We start from the raw sequence: 20,754 nt of genomic DNA on the forward strand, positions 1-20,754 counted from the left end.
ATGGGCAAAGCACTGGAGGTGCCTGGCATCTCTCGTGCTGTACCCCAGCAAGGAGAGAGAGCAGCAAGTTGATTATCAACAGCCTTAAATAGGTCAATGATATCTGAGAACTTCATTAATTGTTCAGCTGCATAATTCAGTGCCACTGCTAGTGACTACATCCTTTTTAGAATTGCTGTAGTATTGCAGGATTGACACTTTGACCGGACTAAATTAACTGCTTTGGCTGTGTCAGACAGTTGTGGCAGTTCAAAAATATTCCCACACTTCCTGATGGGCATTAAAGTAGATTAAATTATTCATGCTGCCATTTTGGATCTGTCATTTAAAAATAAAAATTTCATGTAGATCTTACTTGTGTTGCTGCTATCAGGCCTGACCTGAGAGGTTGAGGAAACCGGGCATGCTTTCTCCTGGAGTTTCAAAGAATGAAAGACGATCTCATTGAAACTTCAGACTTCTTACAGATTGTGACAGGGTGAATGTGGGAAGGATATTTCCCTAGAACCAGGGGACTCAGTCTCAGAATAAGGGGCAGACGATTATGGAATTCTCAGTCCCAGTGGGCCATGGAAATTCAACCATTGAGTATGTTCAGGACCAAAATCAGCAGAACTCTGGAGACTAATGACATCAAAGGATATGGGGATAGCGAGGGAAGGGAAAGTGTTGAGATAAATGATGATCCACGATCTACTTGAATAGCGAAGCAGGCTCGGTGGGCTGAATGGGCTATTCCTGTTCCTATGACCTCTGAATGATTTATGAAAATATATTTTCAAACTCTTCTGGGGTTAGTGGATCCATGAGGTCCTCTGATATCACTTAAGATTATTAAGAGACATTTAGAATATGAATATAAAAAGTAGAATAGAGTAACTCTTAGTTACTGGCTGCATATACATGTGCACTGAGCTTGGCTCCCTGATTCTTTGGTCATTTGAAACATAAATGAACAGTAACGAGGGGTGCAAGACATCAGCTTCAAATGAAAACACAAGTAGTGAAAATGGAGTGTTGTCTGCTCATACACTTGTTGACTGCTTTGCCCCTGTCACACTTCTGCTCTGGAAACTACCAACAATTATTGCACGCACCCAGCTTCAGCCTTACCTGACTTCGGATTGATATTTGCGGAAACAGTCATTGGTAATCTTATCGGTAGAAAGCTTGGGAACCACTCACAAGCCATTTGCAGATTCCCCAAAAGGTCTTTGAACATGCTTTGAAAGCCACTGATTGATTTAACTAGATTTGTGATCTGATACATTAAAAGGAGAAGAACTTGTGTTTTGCAGAACTTTTATCGTGTGTCCAGCACATCTCATAGCTCTTCATATTCGGTGAATAACTTTTGACGGGTATTCACTGTGATGTAGGCAGATGTGCAACCTATGGCACAAATCAAAGGCCCAATAAGCAATGAATTAAATAAATTCTTACTTTTGTTGGTTGTTGGGAGTAACATTAGCCAGGGCATTGGGGAACTCCCTGCTCATTTTGAATAATAACATAGGATCCTTTACATCTATCTAAGGCAGGGGTGGGCAAACTACGGCCCGCGGGCCGCATGCGGCCCGCCAAAAGTCTTTATGCGGCCCACCAAGTCATTAAAAAAAAAATTTTTTTTTTTTTTTTAATTTTTAATTTTTTTTAAGGTTAATGGGGGAGGCTGTTGGGTTACTTACTGGTATAGGGTGGATACGTTGACTTGAGTAGGGTGATCATTGCTCGGCACAACGTCGAGGGCCGAAGGGCCTGTTCTGTGCTGTACTGTTCTATGTTCTATATGTGGCGCCCAGAATCATAACAGGGTGAAGTAATTATTTTACTTAATATACTATGCGGCCCTTTAAAATTGTGAATTTCTGAATGTGGCCCTTGCACGGAAAAGTTTGCCCACCCCTGATCTAAGGTGTCTCAATTAGGCTTCAGTTTAACAGATGATGCAATACTTCTGGCAAGGCAACAGGCTGAACTGGAATGTCAGCTGCCCTAGATTATTTGCTCAACTTGTGGAATGGTTCTTGAGTACACAGCGTAGGTCTCTGTGTTAGCACTCTGCTCTCAGTCAGACGGTTATGGGCCCAAGCCCATTCCAGAGACTTGAGCGCAATATAGGTTGATATTTTAGAGCAGTATTGAAGGAGTGTTGCAATCTTGGAGGAACAAACCATGTCCCTGTCTGTCTGCTGAGATGGATGCAAGAGATCCCATGACACTATTTGATGAAGGGAGTTCTTTTGATATCCTTCGAAACATTTATCTTTCAACAAAAGGGTAACACGGTAGCACAGTAGTTAGCACAGTTGCTTCACAGCTCCAGGGTCCCAGGTTCGATTCCCAGCTTGGGTCACTGTCTGTGCGGAGTCTGCACGTTCTCCCCATGTCTGCGTGGGTTTCCTCCCACAGTTCAAATATGTGCAGGTTAGGTGGATTGGCCATTCTAAATTGCCCTTAGTGTCCAAAAAGGATGGTTGGGGTTACTGGGTTACCGCGATAGGTAGGGTGCTCTTTCCAAGGGCCAGTGCAGACTTGATGGGCCGAATGGCCTACTTCTGCACTGCAAATTCTATGATTCTAGGAAACAACTTTATTTAAAAAAATTAAACTTTCTTCTGTTTGAGGTGTTACCGTGTGCAAATGTGGGCTTTACCTATAGTAGTAATTCCACTTAAATTGACGTTGTAGAGTAGTTTGGGATGTCCGATGGTCATTGGAAAGTGATTATGACTACAGGCTCATTCTGATTCTGAAGTGAGGAAGCTACCAACTGAGTCGCATATGTGTCTCCAGCATCATTTACTTTGTGTGCAGATCAAAGAATTGAGTAATTCATCAATATCTGGTGGAGGAAATATGTAAATCAGCTGTTACACAATGTTTGGAAAAGAAAGCATGAGAATATTTTAGATATACATGCTAATTCTTTTTTAAAATATTTTTTATTCTCCTTTTTCACATTTTTCCCCAAATTTACACCCAACAATAAACAATCAGTAACGAATGTAATGTCAATCCCCATATCAATAACAACGATCCCATCCTCCCACCAAACCCCAAACATTAGCCCGCATGTTAACATCAAAAGATGACAAAGAGGAATCAGGAATCACCCATAGTCACCATTAACACATACCATCCCCCCTCCCCAACCCTCCATATGTTCGATGTGATTCAATTCTCGAAAGTGCATAATGAATAGAGCCCATGAATTGGAGAATCCCGCCACCCTTCCCCTCAGTTCAAATTTGACCTTTTCAAGCGTCAGGAATTCCAGCAGGTCCCCCCGCCACGCCAGGGCACAGGGTGGAGAGGTTGATCTCCACCCTAACAGGATCCGCCTTGGGGCGATCAGAGGCGAAGGCTACACATCTGCCTCCGTGCCCGTTTCCAACCCCTGCTGGTCTGACACCCCGAATATGGCCTCCCGAGGGCCCGGGCCCAGTTTCACGTGTGTATGCTAATTCTATAGCTAAGTCTCCAAATGTATGTTGTGCTTGTGATGTTTAGTTACGCAGTTAATAATTTTCGTCTTTGGGCCATGTAATGCAACTGAATTTTCAACTAAAATCAATTTATCTATTCCAAACCAGTTTAATTTTCTTGCTTATGCTGTTAACCTTTTTCCAAGCAATCTTTTCCGACTCGTGCCTGATTAATTTTGGGTGTCGAGGTGCAGGAGAATAGCATTGTTGCTGCTGTTGTGCATTTGCCTTCATCCTTAAGCTGTCTGAGCCTCAGATAATAGACATAGGATTTCCCCATCTACTAAGCTGAGGCCACCTATTCTTTATTCAACAATTCCAGCTTTGAACTGTTTTCATTATATGAACCATTGATTTTCTAGACCCAAGAAAGAACCTTGATCAGTTCAAACATATCCAATGCCTTCAAATGTCTCAATCCCTTCTCCATCTTCTCCATCCAAAACACAATCAGTTGGTTCTTTGCCAGTTTGTACTGTGGCCTTATCCAGTGCTTTTCAAACCTTTGTGTGCATCAAATATTGACAACTCCATCCAGCATGAACATCCCCTTCCTAATTTCTGGAAGATAATGTATAGGAAGATAGTCCTAACACTGAAGAAAAGCATATACAGCGGCAGAAATAATGTGCCAGTAGGTTAACAGGCACTGAAAGAGAAAATGATAGAGAACATAAAGTTCTCTGACGCTGCACTCCAGATGTTGGTATGTGGTGTGCAGATGGACAGATAGTACTCTAGCTTTTAAAACCTAACATTTCTTTGTAACTTGCTCTGAAACTTTAAATATCACTTGGGTAATGATTTATTTTATACAGCACTTTAAATATCACTTGGGTAATGATTTATTTTATACAGCACTTGAACCATTTGCTATAGTGAACAATTTATTTCAATCACCTCGTCGATGCCCTTCATTATTGGGAAGATGTCAACTAATTCACTTCAAAGTTCTTTTTGATGTTTCCCAGTATCTTTACTATGAGATGACCAGACTACATACAGTTCTCTAAATGGTCTGCAAAGAACATCTCAAAAAGTGGTACCTTCTCAAATCTATTCAGTCTCTGCTGAAGTGAATTAGTACTTCACTTGCCTATTTTAACCACAGCTAAGCATGCCTGATTTACACTATGTAGGATAAATAGTTTTCCCAAACTATTCATAACTAATAGATTGAAAGAAAGTATCATTACACACCAGTCCCTATATATTATGCTCCATTTGACTTTGGCACCTTGCCCCCATTTTAATTATTTTCCATAAGAACAGGAGCAGGCCATTTAGTCCTTCGAGCCTTGTTCCTCTACATTGAGACCATGGCTGATCTGCATCTGAACTTCTCTTCTCAGCTTTGTCCCATATTCAATAATGCCTTTGGCTAACAAATATTTACCAACCTTTGTTTTAAAGTTAACAATTCAATTGACCGTGGATCAATTCTGTCTGTGCGGAGTCTGCACGTCCTCCCCCTGTGTACGTGGGTTTCCTCCGGGTGCTCCGGTTTCCTCCCACAGTCCAAAGATGTGCGGGTTAGGTGGATTGGCCATGCTAAATTGCCCGTAGTGTCCTAAAAAGTAAGGTTAAGGGGGGGGGGGGTTGTTGGGTTACGGGTATAGGGTGGATACGTAGGTTTGAGTAGGGTGATCATGGCTCGGCACAACATCGAGGGCCGAAGGGCCTGTTCTGTGCTGTACTGTTCTATGTTCTATGTAATTCCCGTTTGTGGAAAAGAGTTCCAAACTTTTATCACCCTTTGCATGGAGCAGTGTGTCCTAATTTTACTCTTGAAAGGTATGTCTGTATAAAGAGCCCTAGTCCTAAACTCTTTAGAAATAGTCTCTTCCAACCATCTCCCAATCGACCCTATCAGTTCCCTTCTTCTGAAAACTCTGATTGACCTTCTCAATTCCAGGGATTACAACCCTAGTTTATTTAAACTCTCTTCAAAGCTTAATTCTTGGATTAAACCTACTCTCTACGCGCTCTCTACAAATATATCCTTCCTAAAGTGTAGTGTCCACATCTGCTTACAGTACTCCAGGGTGATTATTGAATTATAGAATTAATTTATAATTATTCACATTGAATATTCACATTGTATCTAATACCAGTTTTAAAAATTCTAAATTCTTCAGAATCTATTCGTATTCCCTCTTCTGCAAACAAAGGTTTTGTTTGATTCAATCAATTGTAATTAAAATAGCAAAGGTTCAAATACTGGCACATCATTTCAATTTCTATCCAGCTTGGAAAGTTCGAACAAAAGGCAATTAATTTCCTGATTTAAAGCCACTCTAATACATTCAGAGCCTTTTGTTTACTTTAGATGTTAATCATTGATGTAGAACTTTGTTGAAAGCATTCAGAAAAATCAAAGTTTCCAATTTTTTTTGTTGCCAATTGTCCTGTCTTGGGTGGCGTTGGCTAAATGCTGGTTCCTTTAGTACTGGCACCATTTTGTATTAAACTCGTGTGTGAGATTGCTATCTGGCATTAGGAGCTAATCAACCATGTGCACGTGAGAGAGTGGTGGAATTAGGTGTATGGATCAAATTCCAATTAATTTAACATTGAGTGATTTTCTTTCTGGAGTGTGTTTAATTACTTGCTATTTTTAAGTACCTGTTCCAAAATTGGCAAACTTACAAAAATATTAAAACATCAATAATACCAGTCCCATTCTCCTTTTAAGGCTCATTTGTGTAAGTTGTCTGGAGCAGGTAGTTTATCTATTTTCAGAGCACGTAAATATGTAATTACATGCTTATTTGTTTAGATTTTCCATTGCTGTTCCTGAGATTCTGACACTGTAAACCAGGGGTGGGCAAACTACGGCCCGCGGGCCGCATGCGGCCCGCCAAAGGTATTTCTGCGGCCCACCAAGTCATTAAAAAAAAAAAAAAAAAAAAAATTTTTTTTTTAAAATTTTTTTTTTTTTTTTTAATTTTTTTTTAAAGGTTAATGGGTGGGGGGGCTGTTGGGTTACTTACTGGTATAGGGTGGATACGTTGACTTGAGTAGGGTGATCATTGCTTGGCACAACGTCGAGGGCCGAAGGGCCTGTTCTGTGCTGTACTGTTCTATGTTCTATATGAGGCGCCCACAATCATAACCGGGTGAAGTAATTATTTTACTTAATATACTATGCGGCCCTTTGTGAATTGTGAATTTCTGAATGCGGCCCTTGCACGGAAAAGTTTGCCCACCCCTGCTGTAAACTGTCCTATTTTCTATATAAAGATAGGTGTGGATTAGACTATTTGCTAACTACCTTACTTTGTCCTGGAATATCAGATTACCGATATCATGGTTAAGTGGATCGATGCTTTCTTGAACTATAGAAATTCCAATGTAGAGATCATCCATCAAGAATCAACGGTGAAGGACGTGCAGTGGCGACCATGAGCTGAGTGGTCGCACGAAAGGTGGCTCTCGTTTAAGAACTTCTCTAAGGCCTTTTAACCCCAACAAATAGGCACCAAAAGTACCAATCACCCAGACTAACACCTCATCGGCTGCACCGCAAAGCAGATGGGAAAGGCCCAGCCAAAAAGCCAGGGGAGGGAAACGTCAGCCTTGGAGCAGGGAACCACACGTGGAGGCACATAACCAATGAGGGTCGACCTCAAAGAACTCTCAGTGCAGACCCAGGCGGATGGACAAATTGATGTGCTTCAACACCTCCGCGCTCCAGAGACATAGGGAGGAGCTGAGAAAAGACCTCCTGGCAGCCATTGAGGTGACATTGGAGGCTGTGACAGCCCCCATGAGGGAGCCAATGGACAATATGGAGCGGAGGCTAGAGGCCCAAATAAAGACGACATGGGACATCCAAGGCCGCCACGGACCAAGGGGCCTGAATCGTGCCACTCTAGGCCAAGGTGGCGACCCTGGTCAGGACCCAGAAGGGGTTGAAGGATAAAGTCGATGACCAAGCGAACCAATCGCGTCGGCAAAACCTGAGAATCATGGGGCTGCCAGAGGGAACGGAGGGGAGAAATCCCACAGAATATATAGCAGCAATGTTCGGGAAATTGGCCAGTGAGGAGGGCTTTGCCAAGCCCCCGGAGGTAGACAATGGCCACAGATCGCTTCAGCAGGTACCCAGGGCCGAGGAACCACCATGGCTGGGGGACCACCGTGGGCGATTAATTATGAGGTTGCACAGGTTGCAGGACAAAGAGCGGATCCTGAGTTTGGCGAAGAGTGTGAGAGGGTGCAAGTGGAAAGGACATTCCATCCGCCTATACCAGGGCATTGGTGCCAAATCTGCGCTTTACAAAAGTGTGTGTGGTTTAGCAAGCTGTACTCTGCCAAGCTATGGGTCACGAACCATCTCAAGAGTCTTGAGGGTGGACTTAGCCTTCCTACAGGAGACAAAAATAAATTTTAGAGTATCCAATTAATTTTTTCCAATTAAGGGGCAATTTAGCGTGGCCAATCCACCTAGCCTGCACATCTTTGGGTTGTGGGGACGAAACCCACGCAAACAAGGGGAGAATGTGGAAACTCCACATGGACAGTGACTCACTACCAGGATCAAACCTGGGACCTCGGCACCGTGAGGCAGCATGTTGCCCTACAGGAGACACACTTAGGAGAGAGGGACCGATTTGCGGGTAAGGAAGGGCTGGGAGGGACAAACATTTCATTCGTGTTTCGGCACCAGACCATACTAATCCACAGCAATTTCATTTACGGTGATGAGCACAGTGACAGACCGGGTGGGGTGGAATGCATTATGGTCAGCAGGACCTGGAAGGGACCCTGGTAGTCTTGGTAAATATATAGCCAACAGGGCAGCACGGTGGCGCAGTGGGTTAGCCCTGCTGCCTCACGGCGCCGAGATCCCAGGTTCGATCCCGGCTCTGGATCACTGTCCATGTGGAGTTTGTACATTCTCCTTGGGCCTGCGTGCGTTTAGCCCCCACAACCCAAAGGTGTGCAGCGTAGGTGGATTGGCCACGCTAAATTGCTCCTTTAATTGGGAACAATTAATTGGGTACTCAAAAATTAAAACAAAAAAAATATAAAGCCAACAATGAATAGATTCAACCCCAGGACAGGAACTGTGTCAGGTATAACACGAGAATTAAACTCCTTTTATGGAAGGGGCGGGGGGGGGGTGCGTAGGGTGTAGAGGCTCAATCACCCGAGAGAAAAAGATTCTCCCACGTGCACAAGGCCTCTTCATGTGAAGACCTTTTTGTTGTAGGGAAAAGGGCGCTTCCAGGATTAACAAAGGCTGGAATTCTCTGTGATTGTAATCTCCGACCCCGCACCACATTCCATGGAGATGGAGAAGGGCTGGTCCCAATGCCCCCCATGGAGGCTGGATGCAGCTCTCCTCGCCGAGAAGGAATTCTACAAAGATATCCGAAGCCATCGAGTATGTAACTGCAATCAGTAAGAGGAGGTCTCGCCATCTCACATTCTGGGAGATACTGAAGGTGGTGATCAGGGGCAAAATCCTAGCTTACAGGCAGTCCACCAGCTCAGTCAGGCAAGTGGGGCTGTCTACGAATATGGAGACAAGTCCAGCCACATGCTGGCACACAGATAAGAAAGCAAGCAGCTGCAAAAGAGTGCAAGTTAGGAACAGAAATGATAGGATGGTGGGAGACCCAAATTTAACGGGACCTTTGAACACTTTTACCGAGGGCTATACACCTCCGAACACAGGTGATGGAACAGTTCCTTGATAGACTGGATGTACTGGTGGTGGGGGAGGACTGGAAGCACCGCTAGAGCTGGGTGAAATCGTAGAACGCATTAATTCCATGCAGTCACAGAAAGTGCCGGGATTGGATGGACGGTAGAAAGCGCCGGGACTGGATGGATGGTAGACTTTTACCAAAGATCTGCAGCAGCGCTGGCCCTGCACTTGAGATATGTTAACTGACTCACTGTCAGGGGCGCCTGCCACCCATGCTGGCCCAGGACTCTTTCTCATTGATCCCAAAAGGACAAAGACCCAACAGAGTGTGGATCATACAGACCCATCTCTCTCTTAAATACTCTGAGCTGGACGAGCTACCATTTAAAGTGACCCAAACCAAGGGGATTCAAGTGGCCCACACCTGGACAAGGCTCCATAAAAGGAGGCCCTCCAGGCTGTTGGAGGAGTGGAAGAAGGACCTGCAAAGATGGGACATCGTCGCTAGCGGGAAGGCTTCATATGATAGTCAAAATGAAAGTTCTTCCCAGGTTCCTCTTAATATTCAAATATTCAAATCACTCCCGATGTTCTTCTCCAAATCCTTCTGCACAAGTTAATCATGGCCTTCGACTGGAGGGGAAAGAGTCCCTAGGATAGGCAAGACCAGCTTACAGTGAGGGTGACATATGGGAGGCCTGGCCCTCCTGAATCTCCTATTCTATCACTGGGCGGCAAATATGGAGATGGTGAGGGGGTGGCTGAGGCAATTGGAGGTTCTCGTTCAGTTGGGTTCTGCCCTTATCTATGAGTCGTCCGTAGATATCGTCATGTTCGCCATCCCCTAACCAGTCCAGCCCTACCATTGTGTCCAGAAATATGTGCCTGGGTTTCTGGGGGAACGTTTTTGTCTCCTTGAGGAGAAATTCGGACAGCTGTAGGTACCCGAGTTCATTTCCCTTTGGGAATTGGAGCCTCTCTGATAGTTCCCCCAGGCTCACCAGTCTATCATCCATGTACATGTGAGGGTCGAGATTCTCTCTCCGTCTCTCTGTCTCTCTCTCCTCTTTCCCCCCTCCCCCTCCCCAGCAAAACAAATGTAATGATAAACAATGTAAAGAGTCCTGGCAGTAATTGTTAATTGGTATGTAAAGTTGTATATAATTCTTATTATTAAAAGTTAAAAATCCCAATAAGAACACTTTTATGGGGAAAATGTATGATCCACTAATGTAAGGAAATGTACTGGGACTACTGTCGCAGACGTCATGACAACTTGTGAGACTTGTGTTGGTGGTGTTATTGTTTTGGTTATTAATGTTGTTTTTATACTGCAAAGTTTTGATATTGAGTGCAAAATATCCACGAAAAATATTTTTTCAACTGAGACATTCCTTTTTTTTTAAATTACTTTTTCAGAGTTACTAAAGCCAGAGCTCAGAGTGTGGACAGGGGCAAACCCTAATCCAGCTCCTTGCCTGCTCCAAAAACAAATTCAAATTCAAATTGAATCCAATTCATGGTCCCCACAAGAGAAACATACCAAATTTGAGCCAAACGACAGAGCAGATACTACACTTGATCTTAGCCAAAAGGCCGAGAAGCGATAACTGAGACATTCCTAGAGCAAATGACTTATTCTCGCCCCGAGTAATGCATTTGCAAATTAAGCAATCGGAAAAATGAACTTGTTGTTGCAAAGGATGCCTATTCTTTCTGGATCTACATTAAAGTTTTAGCTGCCAATTTTTACCTGTCCTACTAAAGTGGAGTAATAAGAACAAACATTGAACTTATTGATGTATGTGTCACTCTGATATTCTTGCCTACTCTGTTGTTTTTCCTAGGTTGTGACGATCATTGCATTCCATTCTCTGAAATGAGTTTTGTGGAGTACAGAGATGTTATTCAGAATGGTGACACCGCCATCGTCTTCTTGGGCCACGATTCAATGTTTGCGATCAAAGTTCAGCAAGGTGGTGCAACGCAGACAAAGTATGGGGCTATTAAGCACTCGATCGATCTAATTGGCAAAAAGTATGGGTCAAAGGTTACATGCAGCAAAGGAGGTTGGGTGTATATACTGCACCCAACTCCAGAACTCTGGACAGTGACACTTCCTCATCGGACCCAAATCCTGTATTCCACTGATATCTCTATGATCATTATGATGCTGGAGTTGAAGCCAGGATCGATTGTCTGTGAGTCAGGTAGGTGATTTGAAGGGCACAGAATCTGAGCATGAAGGTTTTTATTTGTACCAGCCATTTTTGTACCAGGGCTGCACGGTAGCAAAGTGGTTGGCAGTGTTGTTTCACAGCACGAGGGTTCCAGGTTCAATTCCCGGTTTGGGTCACTGACTGCGGAGTCTGCACATTCTCACCGTGTCTTCGTGGGTTTCCTCCGGGTGCTCTGGTTTCCTCCCACAAATCCCGAAGGACCTGCTTGTTAGGGGAATTGGACATTCTGAATTCTCCCTCAGTGTACCTGAACAGGCACCGGAGTGTGGCAACTAGGGGCTTTTCACAGTAATTTCATTGCAGTGTTAATGTAAGCCTACTTGCATTATTATTATTATTATTATCCTAGCATAGCTAAATTTGCAGCAAGGAAGAAATATTCAAATTCTTCAGTGCATGGCCAATTTTCTCTGGATGATGAGATGCCCCAATTTAATTGTGCAGCTGTTGATTTAATTTTCAAGCATGACCATTTCCTTGATTGGACATTAATCTGTTTTTCTAGTCTTCTCGATGCATGATGGTAGAAAGTGAGTAATACTGTAATTCTTGTTATTTAGGAATATGAAGAACCTTACGGAAATAACTTGTTATTCATCTTGTACAGCGCATATACGAGTTTTGGGAATATAATTGTATATTATTATACTTTGAACTCTGTACCTTCTACATGGTTAGGTAGATATTTAAAATGTCACGGCTTAGTCAAAGTAGGTTGAGATTGCTTCCCCTCTCAAACCAATACTATTTATATCCATATATAGATATACATGTTTTGCTGTTGCAGACGCTGCTGTATTGCAAGGGGGGATGGGGTATACAATTAGAGAAGTCTTTCTATGACTGACTGTACAGGGGAGTAATCTAAAGAACTGTGTACAGTTTTGTTCTCAATTGAGAAAGGATATATCTGCATTGTAAACAGTACAAAGAAGGTTCACAAGGCTGATTCCAGAGATCAATGGATTGTTATATGAGGGATAGTTACATTAAAAACATACATAGAAAATTGAAGCAGGAGGAGGCCATCCGGCCCTTCGAGCATGCTCCACTATTCATTATGATCATGGCTGATCATTGAATTCAATACTCTGATCCCGCCTTTTCCCCCCTCTCCCACCATATCAATTGATCCCTTTCGTCCCTAATCCCGTTAGCCCCAAAATCTATATCTAATTCCCTCTTGAAATCACACTATGTTTTGGCTTCAACTACTTCTTATGGTAGAGAATTCCACCGATTCACCACTCTCTGGGTGAAGAAATTTCTCCTCACCTCAGTTCTAAAAGGTTTACCCCTTGTCCTCAAACTATGACCCCTAGTTCTGGACTCCCCCACCATTGGGAACATTCTTTCTGAATCTATGCTGTCTTAGTTGTTAACCTGTTAGAATTTTATAAGTTTCTATGAGATCCCCTCTCACTCCTCTAAACTCCAATGAACATAATCCTAACCAATTTAGTCTCTCATATAACAATCCTACCATCCCAGGAATCAGATTGGTAAACCTTTGCTGGACTTCCTCCATAGCAAGAACATCCTTCCCCAGATAAGGACACCAAAACTGCACACAATACTCCAGTTGTGGCCTCACCAACGCCCTATACAATTGCATTAAAACATCCATATTGCTATACTCAAACCCTCTCGCTATGAAGGCCAACATACCATTTGTCTTCTTTACTGCCTGCTGTACCTACACGCTTACTGTCAGCTTCAATGCACAAGGACACCAAGGTTTCACTGAGTATCCACCTCTCTCAGTTTACACCCGTTCAAATAATAATCTACCTTCCTATTTTTGCTATGATAATATCCCATTTATCCACATTATACTGTATCTGCCATGCATATGCCCACTCAGCTTGTCCAAATGACACCAAAACATCTCTGCATCCTCCTCACAGCTTACCCTCCCACCCAACTTTGTATCATCTGCAAATTTGGAGATAATATATTTAGTTCCCTCGTTCAAATCATTAATATGTAATGTGAACAGTTGGGGTCCTAGTGCAGATCTTTGTGGTACCCCACTAGTCACTGCCTGCTAATCGGAAAAAGAGACATTTATTCCAACTCTGCTTCCTGTCTGCTAGCCAACTTTCTAGCCATCTCAAGACACTGCCTGCAATTCTATGCATTTTAATTTTATATAGATATTTGCTATGTGAGACCTTTTTGAAAGCCTTCTGAAAGTCTAAATAAACCACATCCACTGGTTCTCCCTGGTCATCTCTACTCATTACATCTTCAAAGAATTCCAGTAGATTTGTGAAGCATAAAAAAAAAATTTAGAGTACCCAATTCATTTTACCAATTAAGGGGCAATTTAGCGTGGCCAATCCTTTAACCTGCACATCTTTGGGTTGCGGGGGTGAAACCCACGCAAATACAGGGAGAATATGCTAACTCCACATGGACAGTGACCCAGGCCTGGGAACGAACCTAGGACCTCCGATTCGTGAGGCAGCAGTGCTAACCACTGCACCACCGTGCTGCCCCCAGATTTGTCAAGCATAATTTCCCTTTTGTAATCCATGCTGACTTTGTCTGATTGTACCACTACTTTCCAAATGCTGTGCTATGCAATCCTTGATAATGAACTCTGACAACTTCCCTACTATCGATGTTAGGCTCACTGGTCTATAGTTCCCCGTTTTCTCTCTATCGCCCTTTTTGAGTAGCGGGCTGATATTAGCTACCCTCCAAACTGTAGGAACCATTCTAGCGTTCAAGCAATTTTGGAAAATTTACCACCAATGGATCTACTATTTGTAGGACCGCTTCCTTAAGTGTTTTTTTAAAAATAAAGTTAGAGTACCCAATTAGTTATTTTTTTGCAAATAAGGGGCAATTTAGTGTGGCCAATCCACCTATCCTGCACATCTTTGGATTGTGGGGGCGAAACCCACTCAAACACGGGAGAATGTGCAAACTCCACACAGATGATGACCCAGAGCCGGGATCGAACCTTGGACCTCGGTGCCGTGAGGCAGCAATGCTAACCACTGCGCCGCCGTGCTGCCCCCTAAAGCTCCATCATAACCTTCCTGCCATGAAGCCAGTTTTGGATCTAGTTTGCCAAATTGCTCTTAATCCCTTGAGCTCTTACCTTCTTGACCAGTTTCCCATGCGAGACCCTGTCAAAAGGCCTACTGAAGTCCATGTAGACTATATCAACTGCATACCCTCATCTACATACCTAGTCACCTATGCCTGTGATTTACTTGTTAAATATTGTAGATAAAAATCATAATTTGTTGCCAAATAATAACACTACTAAAATAATGCTGAAATATTGTAAGTTATGGCCTCTTTCCCAGTGAAGTTCCTAAATACTTGCACAAAATTTCAATGATTTCAGAATTTAGTTTCTCAGTTTCTGCAAAATGGAAGTGCAATAACATTTTCTCTTCAAAAATGAGTGCGGGTAAAATGTTAAGTGAAAGGAACCATCCATGTATAATGAGATGCTTTGGTATTTGCCAACTCATCAAATGGATTAAGTCAAATGCATCATTAAAACAATTGTAAGACATGATCTCCCTTTGACAAAGCCATGCTGACTATCCCTGATTAATCCTTGCCTCCCCCAAGTGAGATTAATTCTGTCCCTCAGAATTTTTTCCAATAGTTTCCCTACCACTGATGTTAGACTCACTTGTCTGTAATTTATGGCTTATCGATATCACACTTGTTGAATAATGGTACCATATTAGCTGCCCCCTGGCACCTCTCCTGCGACCAGAGAAGATTTGAAAATTGTCAGAGCCTCTGCAGTTTCCTCCCTCGCCTCCCATAGCAACCTGAGATGCATCTCATTTGGGTCTGGGGATTTATCCACTTTTTAGCCAGCTGTAACCATTAATCCTCCTCCCTCTCAATGTTAATTTGTTCAAGTTCATCACAGGCCCTCTCCCTGATTTCTATACCTACATTATCTTTCCCCACAATGAACAAAGAATCAAAGTACTCATTTAAAATCTCACCTGCGTCTTCCAGCTCTCCACACACATTGCCACGTTGGTCCCTAATGAGTTCTATTCTTTCCCTGGTCATCTTCTTGACCGTAATATACTTCTAAGACATCTTTGGATTTTTCTTCATTTTGCCTATTAGTGTTTTTTTTTCCATTACCGCTCTTCGCTCTCCTAATTTCTTTTTTTTTATAAATGTTTTTTATTCAGTTTTCATGTTTTATATTGAACAAATTACAAATTGTTAGAGAGAGAGAAAAAAAAAGAACACGCAAAAATTAACATATATATTTACAGGTAAGCATCTTCGTAATAATAACTGTAGCCTCCCCCCTTTAGCCGGCATACATATTTTACATTCCCCAATATGGCCGAGGCACATGTTTATTGGCATTTATTTACAGTTTGGTTTTGGGCCTTAGCTAGCCATCAAACCCCCTTAACGAACCCGTAGCCCCCCCCCCCCCCCCCCGATTCCCATCCATTTTCCCCTGATTCTTGGCCGCCCGACTATTCTTCCTCTTGTTCGTTGGCCACAAACAGGTCCCGGAACAATTGCATGAATGGCTCCCACGTTCTGTGGAAGCCGTCGTCCGACCCTCGGATGGCGAATTTGATTTTCTCCATTTGGAGAGATTCCGAGAGGTCGGACAGCCAGTCTGCAGCTCTGGGTGGTGCTGCTGACCACCAGCCAAACAGGATTCTACGGCGGGCGATCAGGGAGGCAAAGGCAAGGGCGTCCGCCCTCCTCCCCAGGAATAGATCTGGCTGGTCTGAAACCCCGAAGACCGCCACTATCGGGCATGGCTCCACCCTCACCCCCACCACTTTGGACATAGCCTCGAAGAAGGCTGTCCAGTACTCCACAAGTCTGGGGCAAGGCCAGAACATGTGGGCGTGGTTGGCCGGGCCTCTTTGGCACCGTTCGCATCTGTCCTCCACCTCCGGGAAGAACCTACTCATACGGTTTCTCATTAAGTGGGCTCTATGTACCACTTTTAGTTGCGTCAGGCTGAGCCTTGCGCACGTGGAGGTGGAGTTGACCCTATGCAGTGCTTCGCTCCAGAGTCCCCACCCTATCTCCATCCCCAGGTCGTCCTCCCATTTCCTTCTTGTTGCGTCCAGTACGGTGACGTCCCTTTCTACCAGTCGGTCATACATGTCGCTACAGTTCCCTTTCTCTAGGATACTTGCGTCCAGTAGGTCTTCCAGTAGTGTCTGTCGTGGCGGTTGTGGGTACGTCCTTGTCTCCTTTCGTAGGAAGTTTTTGAGCTGCAGGTACCGTAGCTCGTTCCCCCCAGCTAGCTGAAATTTCTCTGTCAGTTCGTCCAGTGTTGCAACCTAATTTCTTTTTTAAGTAACCCCCTGCACTTTCTATACTCTCTAGGGCTTCCACGGGGTTGAGCCCTTGGTATCTGCCATAAGCTTCCTTTTTTTCCCTCATCCAATCCTGGATATCCCTTGACATCCAAGGTTCTCTCGGCTTGCTGCTCCCACCCTTCCCCTTTACGGGAACATTTTGGCCCTGTACTTTCTCTGCTTTTGAATGAATCTCACTACTCTGATGTAGATTTTCCTACCAGTAGCAGCTACCAGTCGACTGGCCAGACCCTGACTTATTCTATTAAAATTGGCCTTTCCCCAATTCAGAACCTTTATTTCCGGTCCATCTTTGTCCCTCTCCATAACTACCTTAAATCCAACTGAGTATGGTCACTGTCACCAAAATGCTCCCCCAAAAAACTTCTACCACTTGCCCAGCTTCATTCCCTAAATCTAGATCCAGTGCCACCCGCTCTCTCGTCGAATTTCTATGTTCAGGCATTTAAAACTCTCTTGGATGGATTTTAAGAATTCTGCCCTCTCTAAGCCTTTCATACTTTGACTTTTTCAGTTAATATTGGGGAAGTTGAAATCCCATACTATTATCACCCTATTCTTTTAACATTTCTCTGCGATTTGCCTAAATATCTGCCCTTCTATTTCGTCACGGGGAGCAGTAGAGACTTGGTTGGGCGGCGTGGTAGCACAGTGGTTAGCACTGTTGCTTCACAGCGCCAGTGTCCCAGGTTTGATTCCCGCTTGGGTCACTGTCTGTACAGAGTCTGCACGTTCTCCCAGTGTCTGCATGGGTTTCCTCCGGTTTCCTCCTACAAGTGCCGAAAGACATTCTTGTTAGCTGAATTGGATATTCTGATTTCTCACCGAGTACTTGAAATAGGTGCTGGAGTGTGGCGACTCGGGGATTTTCACAGTAACTTCATGCAGTGTTAATGTAAGGCTACTTGTGTCAATAATAAAGATTCTTCTAAGGCTGGGTTGGACATATTTTTGATTGACAAGGTAGTTGAGAGTTATGGGGCTTAGGCAGGAAAATGGAGTTAAGGCTATGATCAGATCAGTCATGACCTTATTGAATGGTGGAACAGGCTCAGTGGGCCACTCTGGCAGGAAGAATAGAAAAACAGTATATAATTTAAATGGAGTGGGTTGGGACCTCCTATGGTACAGAGGGATCTGGGTGTCTAGGTACATGAATCGCAAAAAGTTGGTATACAGGTACAACAAGTGATTAGGAAGACTAATGGAATGTTGGCATTTGGGGAATTGAGTATAAAAGTAGGAAAGTGTCACAGCTGTACAGAGCCTTAGTGAGCCTGTAACTGGAGTGCTGTGTACAGTTTTGATCTCCTTACTAAAAAAGAATATAATTGAATTGGAAACGGTTTAGAGAAGGGTCACTTGACTAATTCCTGGCATGAAAGCGTTAGCGTATGAGGAAAGGTTGAGGAGGCTGGGCCTATACCCATTGAAGTTTAGAAGATACTGAAATGTATAAGATCCTGAGGGGACTAGACAGGGTGGACACTGAGACGATGTTACCCTTTGTGGGAGAGTCTAGAACTAAGGTGCACAGTTTAAATGGTCTAGGACAGCACGGTGGCACAATGGTTAGCATTGCTGCCTCACAGCGCCGAGGTCCTAGGTTCGATCCTTGCTCTGGGTCATCGTCCACGTGGAGTTTGCACATTCTCCCTTGTTGGAGTGTGTTTTGCCCCCACAACCCAAAGATGTGCAGGCTAGGTGGATTGGCCACTTAAATTGCCCCTTAATTAGAAAAAAATAATTGGGTAATCGAAATTTATTTTTAAAAACTTAAGGGTCTCCCATTAAAGACCGCGATGAGGTGAATTTGTTTTCTTAGAGCATCGTAAGTCTATGGAATGCTATTCTCCAGAGGCTGGGTCATTGATCGACAAGAAAGTCCAGGGTTATAGGCGGCAGGCAGGTGGTGGAGCTAAGGCCACAATCCGAACAACCATGATCTTATTGAGTGGTGGAGCAGGTTCAAGGGGCCAAATTACCTATTCCTGCTTAAGTATTTCCTTGGACCCTGTGACAAAAAATTGATAATCCATGTTATATTAAGTTTGTTTATTTGCTTTTAAGTTTTAGCATTAATGGAGGCTGGTGTGAGAATTGGCGGTTGTTTTAGAAATTTTGATAAGGGGAGATTGATACCGCGGCCAAAATGCTTTAACTTTATTGAGGATATAGTTTAATTACTTGGTTAATTGATTCATGTGGAAATATGGCATTAATTTTTGGGTACTTCAAAATGCTGAGCACCATTTGAGCTAGCTTAATTTTTTGATTTTTTTTGACTTGCATTTTGCATTTTTTGACTTGCATTTTGATGACCCACCGGATGTCTCCAAACCAGGAATTTTTAAGTTGGGGAATAGTGGAATTGATGTCAAATGAGGTCCAAAAAGTGAAATGAAGAGTGGGAAAGAAGGATTGGATGGAGAGGAATGGAATACTTTTGATTTCTAGTCATTGAAAAACAAAAATAAAATTATTCTTTGAACCACAGCCTCAGCACAAAGGTGTCTCTATGAAAAGATTAGATCCCTTGAAAAAGAGAGTCAGGGATTTAATGGGCAGTATTTTTCAGTGAAAATGATGGTGAGACTAAAAGTTCTTACTGCTATTCACAAATTGTACAGCAATTCCCCATGATGGCACATTTAAACTTGAAATTCCTAAAGTTTCTGTTTGAGTTACACAGCCTCTCCATAAGCTGTGTGGAAATGGCATATCACCACCTGGTTCCCCGTTAAAATACATTGAAAGGCACAAAGTTCCTGTATTGGCTATGTAGATACAGAAGCACCAAAAAAAGTTAGGGCTCATTCGATTCCAATGACGGTGCCGTTTCTAACTACGTGATATCTTAATTGTTACCAAACCACCTCTCTGGCACTGGAATGGAATGGAATGTACCAGCCTCCCCGAACAGGCGCCGGAATGTGGCGACTAGGGGCTTTTCACAGTAACTTCATTTGAAGCCTATTTGTGACAAGCGATTTTCATTTCATGGAGTCTCATTCCTTCAGCTTTTAATCATTGCTGGTGATGCAATCTTTTTAAAAACGTCGTCTTTCCCGCTCTCTGACTTTTTGTACCTCATTTGACATCAATTTCACTATTCCCCAACTTAAAAATTTCTGGTTTGGGTTCTGTCTTGCTCACTATCAATCTGCTTGGTTAAGGAGATGCACTGTGCATTGTTGCTTGCTCTGTTCAGACATATAGGGGGTAGTTATTAACTTGCCCTGTGAAAGGCCACAAAGTTAGTGGGGAAATGCAAGTTGAACAAATGGCCGGTGCCAGTTTAATCATTACTCCAGCGAAATGTGACCCGATGAGAATGAGCTGGCCAATCAATTTTATTTATTCAGAGTAAGAACATCGAAAATTGTAAAGCACCAAAGAAATTCAGATGTGACTTAGTGTCTAATGCTGAACAAAAGTAAGAGTGAAAATTAGCCCCTTAAAGAAATATTTCTGAGGGCAGCATGGTGGCGCAGTGGTTAGCACTGCAGCCTTACGATGGCGAGGTCCCACGTTCGATTCCGGCTCTGGGTCAGTGATTGCGAGGAGTTTGCACATTCTCCCCGTTTCACCCGCACAACCCAAAGATGTGCAGAGTAGGTGGATTAACCACGCTATATTGCCCCTTAATTGGATAAAATGAATTGGGTACTCCAAATTTTTTTATTTTTAAAGAAATATTTCTTCGTACATTTCTCCAAACGATGAAAATCCTTGATTGTACCCCGAAAAAGTAACGGAATATCCAGTACTTAAAAAGTCCTGTGCCTTCACGGAAATGCAGTCATGTAGTTTTATCTCCGCTCCCCATGTGGCGTGGGAGAATCTTGGAAGGGCCTCCCGACATTTTTTACGCCCCCCCTGGCGTCCTCAGCGATTCTCCCCTCCCCGCTCGGAAAGATCGCCGCTCGCCGTTTTTCACGGTGAACGGTGATTCTCCGAGCCCGATGGGCCGAGCGGCCGGCCCTTCACGCCCGTTTCAACACGGCAGC

The 20,754-nt window shown here is 43.5% G+C and overlaps 1 protein-coding gene and 1 pseudogene across 2 annotated transcripts in view; one reads left to right on the forward strand and one right to left on the reverse strand.

The window, feature by feature from the left end:
• trmt61a (tRNA methyltransferase 61A) overlaps nucleotides 1–20,754 on the forward strand; it is a 75,536-nt gene that overhangs the window by 13,160 nt on the left and 41,622 nt on the right. Inside the window, exon 2 of one of the 2 annotated variants that reach the window (XM_038777543.1) lies at nucleotides 10,995–11,357. In XM_038777543.1, the coding sequence (XP_038633471.1) occupies nucleotides 11,027–11,357 (331 nt within the window). In that variant the 5' untranslated portion in view covers nucleotides 10,995–11,026. Of the gene's footprint in view, nucleotides 1–10,994; nucleotides 11,358–20,754 lie in introns of those variants that run through there. The other variant, XM_038777552.1, reaches the window with a different exon arrangement.
• Nucleotides 10,550–10,755, reverse strand: LOC119962537 (annotated as a pseudogene).

Source organism: Scyliorhinus canicula, chromosome 2 (assembly GCF_902713615.1).
Source record: "Scyliorhinus canicula chromosome 2, sScyCan1.1, whole genome shotgun sequence".
Classification (NCBI taxonomy): domain Eukaryota; kingdom Metazoa; phylum Chordata; class Chondrichthyes; order Carcharhiniformes; family Scyliorhinidae; genus Scyliorhinus; species Scyliorhinus canicula.